The sequence below is a fragment of the Numida meleagris genome, chromosome 3 (genome assembly GCF_002078875.1).
Source record: "Numida meleagris isolate 19003 breed g44 Domestic line chromosome 3, NumMel1.0, whole genome shotgun sequence".
NCBI lineage: Eukaryota > Metazoa > Chordata > Aves > Galliformes > Numididae > Numida > Numida meleagris.
The window spans coordinates 98208238-98226131 of record NC_034411.1 but is presented as its reverse complement, the minus strand read 5'-3'; the positions used below and the strand labels follow the sequence as shown (position 1 = coordinate 98226131).

Below are 17894 nucleotides of genomic sequence, written 5' to 3'. Positions count from 1 at the left end.
CTCTGGCTATCATACAGCAGATGGTTACACTGTGTAAGCAAAGAGATATTGATGAGATTTCTCTTAACCTGTAAGTGTAATGGTCTATAAAGATTTTAACTTTTGTGCGCAAATGAATAAACACAGACAAGCCACAGTTATATACACAAATGTACTGAATACTCACTGGCTCACTTTATGGTACAACTTTGCAATCCCTTGGTGAGTCCAGTCTTTGCCAAGAGTAGGCAAGATATGACCTAAAGTATCTGACCTGAATAAAAGAAGAACAAAGTAATTGAAATGAAGAAAAAACAAAAAAACAAATGTATTGCTTTTAACTAATAACAGATTAGGCTAATACAAGTCCCCCTAATTAAATTACCGAACTGCACAAGAAAATTAGGTTTTCTGCAAGGTACTGATTGTAATCAGAAGAGGATGAGATTATTTCCTTTTCTTTCAAGACAGACTTGACACCTCTATGCTGTTTTAATCAGTCTTGTGCTCCAAGACATGTTTTCTCAGATAAGCTAGTGAGCAGCAAGTTAAGATGGAAGTCACAGCATACAGACCATCAATTAGACCTACGGAGTACACCAGTCAGTACTAAGCATACTTTCTGAGGTTTACATTAAATATTTTCTAAGTAAACCAAATCTAACTATAAGGTAGGTATGACTGTAAACTTGCAAGCATATGATAACATTCTATCTTTAACTTCTTCAAATAACCAAGCTGGCAGATGGTCATGTACACATAGTTATACTGGTTTCAACATATTTCCCACTCTACATAAAAGAAAATTATTATTTACAATATAATATTTAAGAGTTCAAACAACTGAGCACCTCACTAGACTAATCATTATAAGAGTACATAGCAAGAAATCCAACCCTAAGTATCTTGCATGATTTGGCAGTGGCTTAGGATTCTCAGTAGTATTGTAAGGTGAAGGTATCCAATTACTGTCCAGTCAGCTCAACAGCAAAGAGAAGAGCAGGTCTCATTCAGTTTGCTGAAACTTAAGAAAATAAAAAAGGCAGAGGAACTAATTTGTGTTGGCAACCAAAAAACAGTTTGCCCTTTAACTGATTAATCGTAAGGGGAAAAAAAAAGCTTTGGTTCAAATCAAATAGCCCAGATTAGTTTTGGAAATCCTTTTGTGTTTTGTTTTGTTTTTTTTTTTTTTTTTTTAAACTCATCTACTGTACCTCATAAGTGTGATAGAGCAAGAAGCCTATGATTTTGTGGAGTGTCCTGTAATACTACTGCAAATGTTATCATGGAACATCAAAAAGTGAAAAATTGTGAGTGTTTATGGCATGTTTCTTTACACAATAATGATTCTAGCCAATGAGTCTTCCAGTGTTTGAAAACAAACACAACTAAAACAAACAAAAACACACAGACTCCACAAAATACTAAAATACAGTGATTCCTCAAAATTCCCTGCTTTTGTTTCAGTCCAACAGACAGAGACAAATAAAGAGTTTCCCCTTTCATGAACTCACCGTGTGATTGTTCCATCAATGTCAGAAATAATAACCTTATCATCCCAATTCCATAGGTAAATGGTGCCTTCACAGCGGCAAGTACCTTGATATTGTGTCGTAACACTAAAGGTCACATCATTGGGGCCATTCTTCAGCTTTAAGCTTTTCTGCAAGACATTATCAGCACAATTATCAACAATTTGAGCACGTGAAATGGACATTGTGCGAACAGAAAGCCACTGATGGCCACTGCTTTGGTCACACAACCTTATGATTTTCAGCAGAGCCATTTTCTAAGTAATGTTAGCAGAGATGTGTCATGTACGGCGCATATGAAGCACCAATTTACAAAACAGAATGAGACGAAACAAAATTCTGGTATACAGTAAGGGATATGAAAAAGCATCCTGAAAAGTTCATGTGCAGTAATGAATACCGAAGGTTTTTCATACTGTGATAAAGACAGGGAGAGAAGCACGGGTAACAAGGAGTGCCACAAACAGTGAAAATGACAGAGTGCTTATATGGGGATTTATGTTCTATAGATCCACATTACCACATTTCTAATCTATAATAACCTACCTATTACTCTTCTGACTCCAAAGTTCCTTAACTTTCCCACCTTCCTGTCCTTCCCTTTCACTTAACAATTAATTGGGCATGAGACTACTAATTTGATTATTTTCATAGGCTCAGCCACTCATTTTCACAAAACCTGCAGGAGTTTCGTGCTTTTAAAGTGCTCTTAGTTATATTCCATTGAATTGTTCTATGAGTTAATACGCAAAACGGAGGTGTGAATGCAGAACAACTGATGGGTCCCACCCACTGTTTCATCAAGAATCCAGTTTAAGAGTAGTTCTGGCTTCTGCTAATTTCTGCAAGGTTTCTGTATCTGAAAAGGACATATGTATTTGTAAGCAAGTAATATATTTGTGTACCCCTTGTTTTCTGTCTGACATAGGAAGTTACAACCACATTCCATTCATCTCTTGGGAAAAAAAATCTACATTCCTTTCAAACCACTTAGGCAGTAAGCAATAGGCTGCAGAATGCTGTACTTCTTATATGGGTTTCCTTTGGAAAATTAATTGGCTGTAGGTAAGATGATAAAAAGTATTTTCCTAAAGTAGCCCATTTTTCCAAAATCCAATTGGCATGTGCAAAACATAGAACAGTAACGGTTTTGTCACCATTAGTCAGAATACATCTGTCACAGAGGAAGAGAGTTGGCTCCCAAGAAATTAATAGCCTGGCCTCACAGTGAGTTCATGAGCAGCTCCTTCAGAAGTTACTAACGAAGAACTGTATTTATGTAAAAATGCCTGTCTGTCTATTAATGGGAGGGTGGGGACAGAAAAGAGACCTCCAGGTTGACACACACAAACTTTACACATAAGGCAGAAAGGATGTGGTTCCAGTATACTCAGGTGCAAAACACAAGCTTCGGAGATTAATTTTGGTATTTGTCTAAATGGGCTCCCAGTCTCGGAACCCCAGCACTTGCTGAAAGAACATTCATGTGCAATACTGAGAAAAGAGAAGATAGCTTTAAAAATATTGTAAGAAATGGGATTAAATGTAAGAAGTAAAAAAATAATTAAACCTTGCAAGTCTGGATAACAGTATTGTTCTCGTCATATTAGAAATGACATTTTAGGACAAAAATGTAAAGCCAACTCACAAGCTGGTCAGAAGTTAGTCGAAGTGTTTTTTTGTAACTGATTCCAGACAATAATGAGAGATGACTCGAGTTGGCTTGTAATGACCCGAGGTTTTGTTTGGCAGCTCTAGGGTCTTCATCACTCGAAGAAGATTCATCTTTTATTCTGGAACAGTGCACACAGAAAATGATGCTATCATGTCCATAAATGCATCTCAGTATCCATTAAAAATGCATTAACAGTGAGTCACCAAATAAGTTATTGATTCTCTGATCCTGTTTCACAAGAGGTCATTCACAGCATGGCTTTTAAATATATCAATGGAGTGTTGAATTTTCATTCATGCTTGTTCCCCATTATTAATACTTGGATCCCGTAGGGGTCCCCTCCAACCCCATGATTCTGTGATTCACTTGTCTATATGCTAGTTTTCATCACTTAAATTTAACAGATATGAATAAATGTTATGTTGACTCAAAAAATTCATAGTGGTAAATATTTTCATATACTTTTTTTTTTTGTTTCTTTCTTTAATATATAAAAAATACTAAAACTACAGAAAATCCTCATTTCTCAGCGCAAGAAAAAGAAGCTTGCTATGCTGGTGTTTTGTTGTGCTTTTTTGTTTGTTTGTTTTCCCTAAAGTAATTTAGCAGTTAATAAAAGAATTTGGAAATCTAGTCACCCCTCCTCCTCTCCCTTATGGGTGGGGATGTGACACCAAGTGATTACAATTTTATCATCAAAAAAATCCCCCTTTTTCTATGAGCAATTTATGATTATTGGATTATTCTTTTCTGTGATCGGCAGGATTACCCCCATTTGGGATATAGTGAAAACTAAAATACACTTGATTAAGCTCCTTTAGGCAGGCAAAGTTGTTCTACAGTACACAAAACTATCACCTAGAGAAGGTAAAACATCCTTTCAGATCCTGCAAATATGATCTTTAAAACAATCAGCTACTGGGCCGATATTTCCATCACAGCTGGATGTTCTCTGATGCCTGGAAGCCTTGACCCATTATCAAGGCACTACATGTCATGACTAACAATATTTTAATATCCATCTTATTATCCTTTGTAACATCAGATCTCAAAAGCTTTATTCAACATCCCACTTGTGCTCTGTTTGCAAGCAATAAATTCTTAATGACAGATTTTTAAAGATCAATTAAAACTTAAACAAAGAGCACCAATTACAGAATTTTGTCTGCTTGAAGTCCTAATCCCTCTTTAAAGCCTATCTTTCAACAACCATGTAAAAGACAACAGACCTAAATGTCACTTATCATCCAAAAAAGGGAACTCACTCTTTCCGATTCCTTCTGTAGATCTCAAACTCAGAGAACAGAGGCAAGCAAGTCAAGAACTACAGCCCATTCTTCTGGAATGAAACTGCTGAAAGAGCTACAGCTACTGCCTTTTTTTTTTTTTTTTTTTTTGCCTCCACCAAGGTGACCCTGGAGTTTCATGCACTGAGTATAAAGCATATTTATTATCTGTATGATATGGCCCTCTTCAGCAATAAGTGCAACATATATGAGCTGTCTTTACTGTCTTTGCATGCATAGCAAAGATACAAGATAGGAGAGTTGCCTCTGACTAACTCATCCCCTCAAAGTTTCTGGGGAAAACAAAGACTCATCTTCACAAAGCAGAGATTCTGGCTATACAGTATGATTAATTTGGAGCATAAGAATGAACAGATTTCTGCTATCCTTAAAAGAATTCATAAAAAAACACGCAATTTTCCTATCTATCACATGTGAAAAGAAGCCTGGGAAGCGTTAGACTCCTGAACTTCTTAAGATACACAAGGAGAAATTAAAGTGTCAAGCCATAAAAATTAATAAATCAGAATTTTAGCACATGGGAACTGAAAACAACCTCTGGATATGGGATAACCAGAGGGGATGCACATGGGATAACTTCTGATGCTGCCTTGAAAGCTGCAGAGAGATGCATATAGTTTTGCAGAACTATCCCAATCACTGTTTTCTCTTTTTTTTTTCCCTATCAAAGAACTGAAATATGTGTCACAGAACTACCTGCCAAACCATAAGCTAGAATTGCCAACGCACACTTACAAGGTCTGCAGCCTTGCTATGGCTATGGCCTTGCTGTCTGCACTTACATACAATTCATTATTCATTGCATCAAATATTTACTTCTTGGTTCAAATATAGGAGCAGCTTTCTTTCACTTTTAAATTATAATTCCTGCTCATTTCAGGTACAGCTAACTTCTTCGGTACCTGTTTGCCAGGCTCATCTGTGAAGATTCTTCTCCTTTAAGTCTACTCCCACTCATACCTTGTTCCGCCTTTGTTTCCTGTAAAAATACAAAGTATACAAATTTGTGGAGATTTGGTTAAAGAAAAAAAATTACACGCAATGATCAAGAAAGGTTTTTTTCTTTGTGTTCCCTCCTCCTCCTCTAATTGTAGATAAAGTAAAATTTCATGGATTTCTTAAAGAATAAAGGCTGTGCAAAAGAATTAAACAATGCAAATACAAAACTCTGAAGAAGAATTAAGATTTTGTTTCGCACAGATATGGAAGTATTCACATAGCTAGCACTCCTAGAACTTCAAGTTCATCCATCATAAATAGCTAGATTTCACTTGAAAACCAAAGCATCTGGAAAAATTATAGAATTGTTTCAAGGAATCATTAAAATCTTTAATCCAATAAAACATTCCACATTATTTTTACTCTGAGTTGATGCTAAGCTCTATCAATTTCTTCCCAGAAGAAAGATTTTTGAGTAGTGAATGACTTGTGAGAAACAAAGAATAATAAAACTTCCCTTGTCCATTTACAGCTTTATAGATAGGCAAATGCTTCCACGGAGAAAGAAATTCTAAATATTTCAAACTGTAGAAACTAAAATTTCAAGCTCTAAAGCTCAGATCTGCAGATCAGTACAGTGGTTATTTCAAGCAAAGCTAAAAGAGTTCATCTACTGAGGTAGAATCATAAAAATATATTAGAAGTCATTTTCTCCCCTCAAGTACTAATGCTTCAATAGTATAAATTAATATGAAGTATTTTTATTTGCCAACTTTAAAGATTAAATATGTCTAGACAGGAGATCAATATTTCATATAAAATTTTGCCTTTTTCACTGTGCTTTAATGTTCATCCATGGCTCTAAGGTTGTTACCACAAACTTCTAATACTCGGAAAAGAAATTTAAGACTTTAAAACTAATGTAAGTTTTCCATCTTAGGTTTCACTGAACTTTACAATGCATTCTAGTCATAAATATCTCTGTTCTTCAACTGGGAAAAAAAGCTGTAGAAAGGTAGGCAAAACGTGGCACAGCCCTTCAATTCTGGGTTCCCAAATACAAATTTAATCTGTTAGATAACACTGTCTCCCATTTGTATAATGAAAAAAAACGCAGAACCAAAATACTGCTAACATTTCAGGTAGGGTCTGATCGAAGGCTTTTGGAAGTGAGACTTCAAATGCTCTTTAAATGTCTTTTAACGTGCAAATCCTCAGCCAAAGTGAGCACTGAAGCAAAGTTCTGAGGGATGAATTCGGAGGTAGCACTAGCCTTGCCAGTACACACAGAGGGAAACTGCTTTCTTCTTCAACTTACCTCTTTAATAGTGCTGTTTCTCCCTCTCCAGGAAAACCACCATCTTCCACCTTTTTTGGGCATCTTGTCTCTCATTATAGATTCCACAGTGGCCTGTGATAAATGGATGGTAACATAAAAAGAAACCAAAACAAAGGACAACCTGATATATGTAAATGAAAGAGTGCCAAATGCACAATTTTAACTGATAACAGAATAAAAGTAAACATACTGTCTGCGGACCATAAATTCTACTAAAGCAAAATCTAATGGTATCCAGCACTGCTTTGAAGTAACTTAAGCATGAATACTTATGGAATTTTCAAAAGAAATATGAAAAAGAGACAAAAATCAAGGAAGGAAAAAAAAGCATAAATAGGTATTAGTATAATGCCTAGAATGGAGAAGCTACTGTTTTTTTAAGTTACTTAGTGCAAATTATATTTTTAAAAAAAAAGCACAACAAACAAACGAGTGAAAAAGATCACTCCCTGAAAAAGTTACCATGGAAAACAGTAAAAAAAAAAAAAAAAACCAGCAAGCAAGATGGTCATTTTCATTTATGAATAACTATGAAGTGCATAATTCATCATCAGCTAGGAAAAAATAAAAGAAGTTACTAGTTTTTATGAGGTTAGCATGATGCTATGAACTTGACTGACAGTGTTATCAGTTTTTTTGTGCTTTTTTTTTTAAACCTTTGCTAATTTCAAACCACTGTATATACTCGATCCTAGTAGAGAAAAGTTTCTTCCAATCACTATGACTAGAGAGATTTATGAACCATAACAAGACTAGAATTCATCCAACAACAAGAGTGAGCAAAATACAGAAGGGGAAATATAACAGTAAAGGTGGCAATAGTGCTCAGTATGTCCTAGAACTGCTTAGCCACAAGTTCCATGATGAGATGATGGCCTCTACTGTAAATGAAGTCATCAAAATAAAACTGCAATGTTGATTAGTGAGAAGGAAAAAAAAAAAAAAAAAAAGAAAAAACCCACAACTGATTCCAAGAGAAACTAGCAGTTAAGAAAGAGGGTTGAGTACAGCTTGTGCAACAATACAACAATTCATCCCTTTTCTCAGTTTTTCCACAGGTTTTCCTTCACTATACTATTTTAAAGTATAAAAGAGAAAAGTGACAGAGGAATGAAGTTGAGCAAATAAGCTGAAGTTTTTTTAGACACAAAAATAAAGCAAAGTGCAGATGGAGCTACTGAGAAAGTAACATGCTGGGAACAATGGCTACAGTTTAAAGAGGTTATCAAACATATGGACAACTTCAAGCAGATGTACTATTGATTTTTAATTAGATAATGCACATGCTTACAGTTAAGCATGATTTTGCAGAACATCAGTGATTTTTCTGCAATAGCTCCAGCTTTAAATCACTTCATAAAGCTTGTTTTGAAAAAGTATCTTAATATTCCAACACCTTATTTGCATTATTACAGCAAATCAAAATGCTTATTAATATGTGATTGAGAAAACCAGCAGAATTACTGGTAGCATAAACAAATAATTGCTATTTCAGTGGTACAGTTTAGACTAGTAAGCCTTTCCAGTCACACAGACTGTGCCAACTATACGTACTAGTTTCCCCACCTGAAGAAAATTGTTCTGTCTAGAAAGATCAGTATACAGAATGCAAGTGAATTAAAAAAAAAAAGACAGTGAATTTCAGGCTCATGAAAGACTTTTCTTAATTGATAACCTATATAAATAGTGGTGTAATCATGACATTGTTGAAGGAAATGCTATTTCCCTTAACGGGAAAAGTATTTCATACTTATTATTCTTACTGCTCCCACTTATTCTCCCTGGGCAAAAGACAAAACATTTGGATCAGGCATCTATATGTTGAATTACAAAGGTAGTTATCCTTCATTCTTTGCATTGACACTGGAGACCAGTATGTGCCAATCGGATGAATCTCAGCTTTGATGATGACTAGAATATTTGCAGTAAAACACAAAAATATCTAGCTCTGTGATACCCTGAAATGCAAGCCCAATTTACCAGATGTTTAGGACTTCAAGGATCAGTTTCATGTATTGAGACAGGAGTTGGACTCCATGATCCTTATGCGCCCCTTCCACCTAGAGATATTCTATTATTCTATATTGCCTGTTTCTACTATTCTATATTGCATATATAGGTAATGTGGCACTAAAACAGAAAGAACATAGTAGTAGAGTATTACTTCAAGTTTTAGCAACAGGATTCACATCGATTAAATGCAAAAACTCATGCAGGACTGCAAGGAGCAGAAGGAAAGTTTAGTTTACAAAGGGTATTAAATCCACGGCTAACTAGGGTACAAATGAGTGCCAATGCTGATACTTACTCCTTTATAAATAGTCACAGTGACATGTATTTCTGTTCTGATCATCTCTGTGGCACTAGGTCACATGTAATTGGACTAAGTTCATCAGTGTGTTTAATATAAACAACCATACAGCTGTCACATAGCCATAGCTATCTGTCACTGCCTACCTGGACTGGTTATGACCAACTGAGCAATGGAAAACTAACAAACTATAGGCCTTCCCTGTCCAGTACTTAAGTCATATTCAAGTCATATTCATATTAAAATTCTCGACTTCAATTTTTATTTGCTAATATATGCTGTTCACAGATGAAACAAAGTGAGTCATCAGTGTACAGATACAGTAAACACTAAGGTGGGTCAATCTAATTTATGTTTACAATCCATATTAATGAAGGAAAACAGAAGAAGATAAAAGGATCAAGTCAAGTTCAAAATACTTGTAATGATCTTAGCTTAGAAAGTAAATACCACTCACAGACCAAATCTAGCTTATACTAAGAGCTAAATAAGTAAGACTAAGGGAATGGTTTAGTGTGAATAGATATACAGATCCCTTTGTAAGACAACCCCTTTTCTCTGCCTTAGTTAATGATATGCCTTAATAAACAGCAAAATATCATAGCTTCCACTCTGACCAATCTTCATATTCAATCTCACCTTTGGCAAAGGTTTCTGGAATGCCTGCATTGCCAGAAGAAGGGGACCAGCTGTTGTCCAGTTGTAGTACCTAGGCATTTAAGAAAGACAGTTACTGCATCTTGTAATCCCAAGGTTACAATACACAATCAAGTATTTATGATATAGTAGGTTCAATCTGTGAAACTTCTTTAGCACAGGTCCTTAAAATATCTCATTATCCAATGAGGTTTTTTTTGTTTTGTTTTTTTACAGGCAGTTTTCACGGGGTTTGCATCAAGTCGCTAGACAAATACTAGGATTTTGAGTCTGTAAGATGTTTTTACTATGGTGTGCTGAACACAGCTCAATTTCTGTTATAGACAGGAATATGAACAGAGCAATATCATCCTCTCTTCCCAACTCACCAGTAGGCAGGTAAATGTTACCCACTAAAATCAGAGATATATGGCAAGGGAGCAGTAAATGACTCTCCTCAGATCGTAAGAGAGGGGTAACTCTACACTTCTCAAGTTGTCCTTCTCTACTGAAGGAGAAAAGGTCATCACATACTCAATTACACACGCGATTAAAAACTATTGCATAAAGATGCACTAAGCACATCAGATTTATATGAGCAATCTCCATAACTAAGGGTAGCTTAAGTTCTAACTGCAGCATAATGCTATGATCTCTCTTCTACTTTAAACACAAAATGTTAGCTGCAAGGGTTGTAAAGTTAAAATACCCTCCAAACAGCTGCATCTGGCATAGACCATAGTGCTGCACTACTCAGCAATGCAAATGTATGAAATAACATCTTTAGCCTTCCAGAAACAGAAGTCTCATACTCAGTGGGTGAATTCTGACAAATCTGGAAAGGATGATACTTCTATAGGGGCATATTAGCAAAAATATTCAGTTTTATAAACACAATATACTGCATATGGAGGGTTTACAACCAGACTGTCACAACCCTGTAAAGATTAATTATTCAAACTGGTTCAAGGCAAGCCTTAGCAAGTCCACATCCTACTTCATTTTTATTCTACCAATTGAGAACAAACACTATTAGTTTTTAATACTAGCTTCTTGAAATTCAGACTGTGTCAGTTAGCTGTGACAGATGATCGGAAGCTGCTCTTTACTCTGAAGGAGAAGAGATAACTGGAAGAATAAGCTTAAATTCACTAGGAGGCTGACTCTTTCTAAATGAATCTATGCCACAAAATTTCAAAACCTATTTTTCAGCTACAGTGACATTGATGTAACACAATGAAGTACCACAACAGCGTTTTTGTTGCAACAGTAAGAACCATTTCTCCTTACTTACTCCATGGAAATATACTTACTTATTTCCAATCTTAACCACAAGGTTAGGGTCATCAATGATAGCAGGATTATCCACAAACTGCTGATATGTTACTGCATGTTCTAAGAATTCTTCTGTTGGGGGGGGGGGGAAAAAAAAAAGCAAATGCAAGTCATGCATTTATAGATCCCTAGGATGGGCAAGTCTAAAACAAACAAACAAAAAAAAAACACATTGCTTTCACACTCAAAGTTTGCCCTTAATTGAGTAGTACTCAGGGTACTGAGATCAGTAGAAATACACAAGCACGACGTTCCGAAATTCTCATCTCAGAAGATGCTGACGGTTTCTTTGTATACTGCTGGGTATTTTCTCCTTCAAAATACAAGGTAAGTGAAAGCTTAAGGATAGAACTGTGAGGAGGAAATTAGGCTTCTAAGAAAAGCAGGGAAGTATTTCCTCACGCCTCTTACTGATCCTTCATTCAAATTAGGAATAGGACCTGGTTGGCTTACATATGCATAAACCCATAAGCAAAAACTTAATGGCCACTTGTACAGCTTACAGCAAAATAAAAACATCTACGAACAAACACCTTTTCCACTACCTGCAGCTCCTTCAACAAAATCCCCACAGTTCACAGGTGATCTAAATAACAAGCATAACTCAAATTACAATATAATTAAAATGCATAATAACTAGCTTCTGAACAGCAATCAGCGTAACATCAGGATCATGGGCTTATGACTCCATGTTACTGCAGAATTTGCATGTTTGTGCAGCTGAAAGTTTAAAGCACAGAACACTCTTAAATGATTTATCTCAAGAGTCACACAAGAAACTGACAGTACAGCAGCTGTCTCCATTTACAGACCAGACCATCTTTCTAATTGCTGGCAAGGACAGCAGAGTACTTCCTGGCTATACGTTACACCGGGTGACAAAAGTACCATTTACACTGCGATGATATAAAATCAGTATTACCAGGAAATATATATACACACACACTTTTCAAAAAAATATAGCATGCAGAAGTTTCTTAAAATGTGTTAAAATAATAAGTGATAAAGGCCTTCTAATTATGAAAAATTCTAGAAAATCTGTCATTTCAGAGCTTTCTCAACACATTCCTAGGTACAGCCACAGGAGGGCACTGCTCCCTCGATCAAGGACGTTCAAACGGTTGAGAGCACATGCCTGTAACTCAGGTCGTTCTATACCTTTGGTTATCTCTTTGTTGTCCGTGAGGCCTCCACAGAGAGAAATGGCAATGGAAGGCAAATCTCTGGTTCCATCTGAGGTGCTTTCAACACCACTGTCAGCACCTGAGCTCCCAAAAGACTGCGGAGAATGACTGGCAGACCGTGGCCCTGTGTCATTTGTGTTTCTGTTTTGTACATTATCCCCACTGGAAAAGAAAGTTCAGACATTCATTCTTCACATATCCATTCCCAAATCCTCTCCCTTCAACATATACTGTTTAGATCAGATGCATGCTTAAGAATAAAGAGAAAGAAATTTGTTAGCTTTTGCCATAAAATTTAAACAAAGTAGCATAGACCTCACTTGACAAAGAATTAGGTTGCTTCTACTTAATTTCCTAAATTACAGTTTATTTACAAGAGAAAGGGAAAACAATATACGGTAAAAGCTTAGTAGACAAACTAAGACCACTATAATCAAAGTTTACACTAGGAGAAATGTTTCCAGCCCCCAGGAACAAGAATAAACATAACTGTTTATTCTTGAATTTGTATTAATTGTATAAATTACTAAGCCTAAAACAAACAAAAAAGTCTGTACATTTGTCAGATATGTATACAATTTTTTTCATATAGAATATGCATATATAAACAATTAGGATTTGAAAATTTTAAGAGGATATAATTATGTATGATCTCTTAAAATCAAATGTATATAGTTGAGATCATTACTAAGAAATGCAGGCTCATCAAGTTGCTTTTCCACTCCAGCTTTGAATGAATGCATTTGAGAATGGAATTTGCAATCCAACCTTTTCCTCCATATTACTAATCTCTCTGTGTTCTATTGAAACACTATTATTACAACAGCTGAGTTTAAGCAAGCAAGAAAAAATGAAAAATGGAAGCCACTTTAATTGTTGCTCAACTACTTTAGTCAAATGAGTAGAATGTGATGGAGAAAGAAGGCAAGAATTGTTAAGACTGAAAAAAGTTCCAATTTGTTTGTTTGGGATGAAGTATTTTCATAAGTAAGTCTACCATGCATCATTCAAAAATGATTTTCTAACATATTATTTATTTGTTCTACTCTAAGTGGTCACCTATAAGAGCTTTATGCTGTTAACAGTAAGCAACATCCTTCTCAATAACAAGCAAGGACATGGGGACATATATATCCCACAGCCAACTGTTCTCCCAGGGCACGTGAGTAACACTCACAAACATTAATGTACATTACATAACAATCTGCAATTAATATACGATGCTTGGTTGACCGAAATGGAACACCAATTTTGAGCACAGTTCTTAGGCCAAAATACCAAGACACCTACAAAGCCCCAGCATTTCTACCAACTGAGGTAAAGACAGAAGGAAAATAAAACTTAGTTTTGATAAAGAGGCCTCATCTGGTTGGCATGAATAATTTCATCTCAATGCAAAAGGAAGAATGCCACACAAAAAGCAGAAATATAAGCAAACGACTTATACTTCTTGGGGAAATAAAGCGCAGCAACTTCTGGATCCATGTCAGTGAGGTCATCCAAATAGACACCGTCAGCACCAAGATGCCGGCTTCGTTTGTCTGTAAGGGATGGCAGAAATAAGCCTATTAGCAAGTCTTTTCTGAGTAACGAGCCTGAATTATTATTGCTATTCAGCCATTCGCTTTAGGATTGAGAAAGTTGACAAGTCATAACAGTATGTGAACTACAGTTGCATAAAATGGTACTGCCTAAAGTTTCAAAACAAGCTGCTTGTATACATTGTTCACACTTGGAAATACACAAATGGAAAAGCAGAGGATGATTCTGAGATAGGCTGCAGCTTTCCTCTTTCAGACAAAACCACTGGGAATTACAAATCATTGGTCACTAACTTGGGCTTCTTTGACTTCAAAGACACTGAAAAGCATGGGAAAATTGCTAAAAAACTTGTATGTTTACTAATAAAAAACACCAGCACAAATCAAGCTTTGGTAGTTTTCACATTTATACAATAATCAGAGCTTGTAACATTTGTAACATTCTAATGTAACAAATGTAACATTTTGTAAGCAAGTAAATTTTGTGAAAACTAACACTCCTAATAAAATACCATAGGTATAGATCCCAAAAATTAGGAAGCAGAAATGCAGACAGAGCTACATCTCACAAATTCAAGACAAGATGTACACCAAGGAAAAATAACTAAAATTGCTTACGTGAAACCAAAGTACCTTAATTTAGAGCAAATCTATTTTTTGTGTAAAATACACGCTACATTTTTTGTACAAGAACAGAGAGACTCAACAAGTATCAGCCATGCAGAGTAACTCTGAAAATGGCCAGTTCAAGTGAATCAGCAGTTCCAGAGTGGGTTTGTGCCAAAAATGAAATCTCTGAATTCATCTATGTATGATGAATTCAGAGCGAATTTTGCAGCCTTGCCAAAAATACCCAATGAAAGAGAACTTCTGTCCCACTACACCATGACCAACTCAGGATTTGAGGATTCTTTGCAAAATTTATTCCTTTCCAGATCTGAAAGTGCCCTAAGGGCACAGATTAATTTATATGACAATGGGATGCCTTATCACCATGAACTCTAACAACAAAATCATACACGTAAATATGAAGGATCAGCAGCTTTACCTTTCTTTCTAGATGGGGAATCTGTCTTGCCAACTGCTTGGGCTGAACAAGCTGCAGCTTGTTTTATTTCCTCATTGGCAGGCAATGATGGTACAGCTGCTACTGCAGATTCTGTCTCTGGCTTATTTGTCTCAGCTGGCAAGGGCTCAGTTTCATCAGCAGTTGCTGCATCTGCCTGTCCAAGGGCAGGTAGAGGAGACGCGCCATTAAACTCCTCTACAGGAGCACTCTGGATGACTCGAAAGTGAGTGCTTTCAGAAGGATTTACATCTACCATGCTGGGCTCCTTAGCTTTGATCAAGGAACTGGCCTGTGACAAAAAAAAAAAAAAAAAAGAACAGACTGCTATACAGAAAAGTTCTTAAAAAAAAAATGCAACAGCTAGAGTTTTACCTGCTCTGTTCAATCCAAGATCAGATTCTCAAGGTGAACAAGCCACAAATAACTGAGTTTAAAGCTACAACGTACAAAAGCCTTCCACTGCGCTACTTGCTTGCAAGTATATATACAGTATAATGCACCTGTACCTTGGGTCCAGGAAGATTTTGTTCTGCAACATGTTCTGCAGTCCTCATTTCCCACACACCTGTGTGAGAACACATCACAGCTCCCACCTGCCCTTCACTCTTTCAGCACAAACCCCAGCTTTGCCTTAGAGAGTAACCCTGACAATCACTGTTGACTAGAGCCCTTACACAATCAGGATGCTCCCAGGGAACAGGATGTGGCTTGCTGTCATTCATCAATACCCCAAGTTAAGATTTTTCAACACTGCAGGCACAATTCTAGATCTCCCCAGCACACAGAATACGAGGTATTCTTACAGAAGAGAGCTATACCCCTACAGCAGCAGCTGTATGGCTGCTATAACCTTCATGTCAGAGCAAGCAAATGTTTACTAGGTGATGAACAGTCTCCAAAGTGCAACTCCTGGTTCAGACATGGCCAGATAAATTCAGAATAGGTTGGTTAGGGACACAGACAAGGACTGGAAAGGGAAGAGCCTCCAGGAATAAGATCTGCAAAGCCTATTTCACTAGCCTGCATAGCCTGGGTTCTGTCCCTTTATTCTGTTCTTGTCCCCATTGCTCCCACAGTCCTTTCTGCAGAGAAGCCAGCCTTCAGGAGAAGGGACCAAAACAATCCCCATTTTTGGGACCAAACTGCCCCCACAGCTGCAATATGTCCTTGTAACCAGCAGTAGGACAAGAGGGAATGGCCTCAAGTTGCAGATTTATATTAGGAATAATTTCTTCTCAGGAGGAGTGGTGAGGTATTGGAACAGGCTGCCCAGGAAGGTGGTGGAGTCACTGTCCCTGGAAGTGTTTAAGGAAAGTGTAGATGTAGAGCTTAGGGACATGATTTGGTGGACAGTAGGACTAGATGATCTTACAGATCTTTTCCCATCTTAATGATTCTATCATCTTTGTTTCTCTCACCCCCAGGCAAGTGCAAGCCCTCAATCTCTTGTCCTGAATGAATGCTCTGACTCAAGAGCTCCCATAAGGATCCAGCCACACCTGACCTGCAGCATACTCAGCTGCACATGGCTTCTGTGCAGCTTGGCAGACAATGCTGCTGGCACATCACAGATCCTGCCATCTAGCAGGGCCCTCTGAAAAGCCAAATGGCCTCAGGCTGGACACAGGCACCAAGCAGGTCAGGTCATCCAAGAAAGCAGCACATCTGGGCATGGGAAGACTAGCGGACAACTGCAGGTGTTCCTGGATACTTATGCACTCAAACAGCTACTTTTAATTTTCATGAATCAAATTGCTAACACCAAGCACCTAATTTCCATCTAAAGCCCTTTAGGAGCAAAATGCAATTTTCCTACATAAAATTTTACAATTTCAAGAGAAAATGGGATCCTTTCCCCATTCAGGAGCCTGCCATAAAATAAGCACATTTGCCCAATCAAAGCACAATAGATGCCAGCAAGGAATTAAACCGATCGCACCACATACCTTTGTAGCTTGTGGTAGCTCTCCCCAGGCCCAGTGCATGTGAGGATTCTTTAGTCCACTCCTGTCTGTAGGCTTACTGACTAATTCTGAATCACTTTGAGGAGTAGGAGGACGTGAACCTGATGGGCTGAATTAAAACAAACAAAAAGAAGTAGTACTTATTACAGAACTACTACAAAACCAAAAATAACCATGACACAGTAAGCACTTTACAAACTGACATGCACCAGACCAAAGTATTGAAAGTTTTATCATTATTATCAGCCAAATGAGAGAGTATGAAAGCATGCAAAAACATTTCAAACAGTTCGGGATCTTAAGACTAGCGCTCAGCAGTCTCATCATCTGCCATTTTTTAGTGGCTGCCATCACAGAAGTAGGCTTTGAGAAGATGAAAAAGATGAGACAAGCACCAGACCTGAACATTTCAGGAAGAGTTTTTAATGTGTGGAAAAGAATTTGGAATGGGGATGGCACCAGAAGCAGTAGATGAAGAGATGTTAGTATTGTTATAATGGACATGAAGTATAGAAGTGATTCACTCAGATCAAGAAGACACCTTACCGTGACTAAATAATAAATTAATCTAAAGGTATTCAGTTTATTACTTCCTTTTACTGACTTGTTCATTTCTATCCCCATATACACGTTTATAGGAGGAGCAGTGCACAAGGAATTTGAGCATTCCCAGTAGAAAAATATTTAACTGTTTGTTTTGCTGCTATTGGAATATAAAATATTTGATCATTTATTTAATCATGAAATTATCAGTTTGTAGCACATTTTTAATGTGTAGTCAATAATATGAAGTCAAGTTAGTCTTTAATAAATAATTATTCACTGATTTCAAGGGTAAAAGGAAAAATGGTAATTATCTACTCTGCCTTTCTGCATAATGCAACTCCTAGAATTTCACCCAGAATTCCCTGAAGAAAGCCCATTATTTTTGTTAGAGCCACAGCGTTTATGGCTGTTTGAGCAGTCATTGGTATATTCATGCAATCTTTATTCAAAAACTACAAGGAAAAAAAAATAACCCACAACATTCGTAGATCAAAGGTTCAAAGCTGAGTCACCTTCACTGTTACAAAGCTTTCTACA

At 36.9% G+C, this 17894-nt stretch overlaps 1 protein-coding gene across 4 annotated transcripts in view; it reads right to left on the bottom strand.

Moving 5' to 3' along the window:
* The window catches only part of LPIN1 (lipin 1), a 54582-nt gene that overhangs the window by 11501 nt on the left and 25187 nt on the right, over positions 1–17894 (bottom strand). For all 4 annotated transcript variants that reach the window (XM_021391293.1, XM_021391296.1, XM_021391294.1 and 1 more), the window contains 11 exons: positions 16794–16920; positions 14827–15136; positions 13685–13778; positions 12212–12399; positions 11032–11125; positions 9722–9791; positions 6751–6843; positions 5396–5472; positions 3160–3304; positions 1494–1642; positions 167–253 (listed from right to left, as the gene is read on the bottom strand). In XM_021391293.1, coding sequence (XP_021246968.1) covers positions 167–253; positions 1494–1642; positions 3160–3304; positions 5396–5472; positions 6751–6843; positions 9722–9791; positions 11032–11125; positions 12212–12399; positions 13685–13778; positions 14827–15136; positions 16794–16920 — 1434 coding nt within the window. The remainder of the gene's footprint in view (positions 1–166; positions 254–1493; positions 1643–3159; positions 3305–5395; positions 5473–6750; positions 6844–9721; positions 9792–11031; positions 11126–12211; positions 12400–13684; positions 13779–14826; positions 15137–16793; positions 16921–17894) is intronic.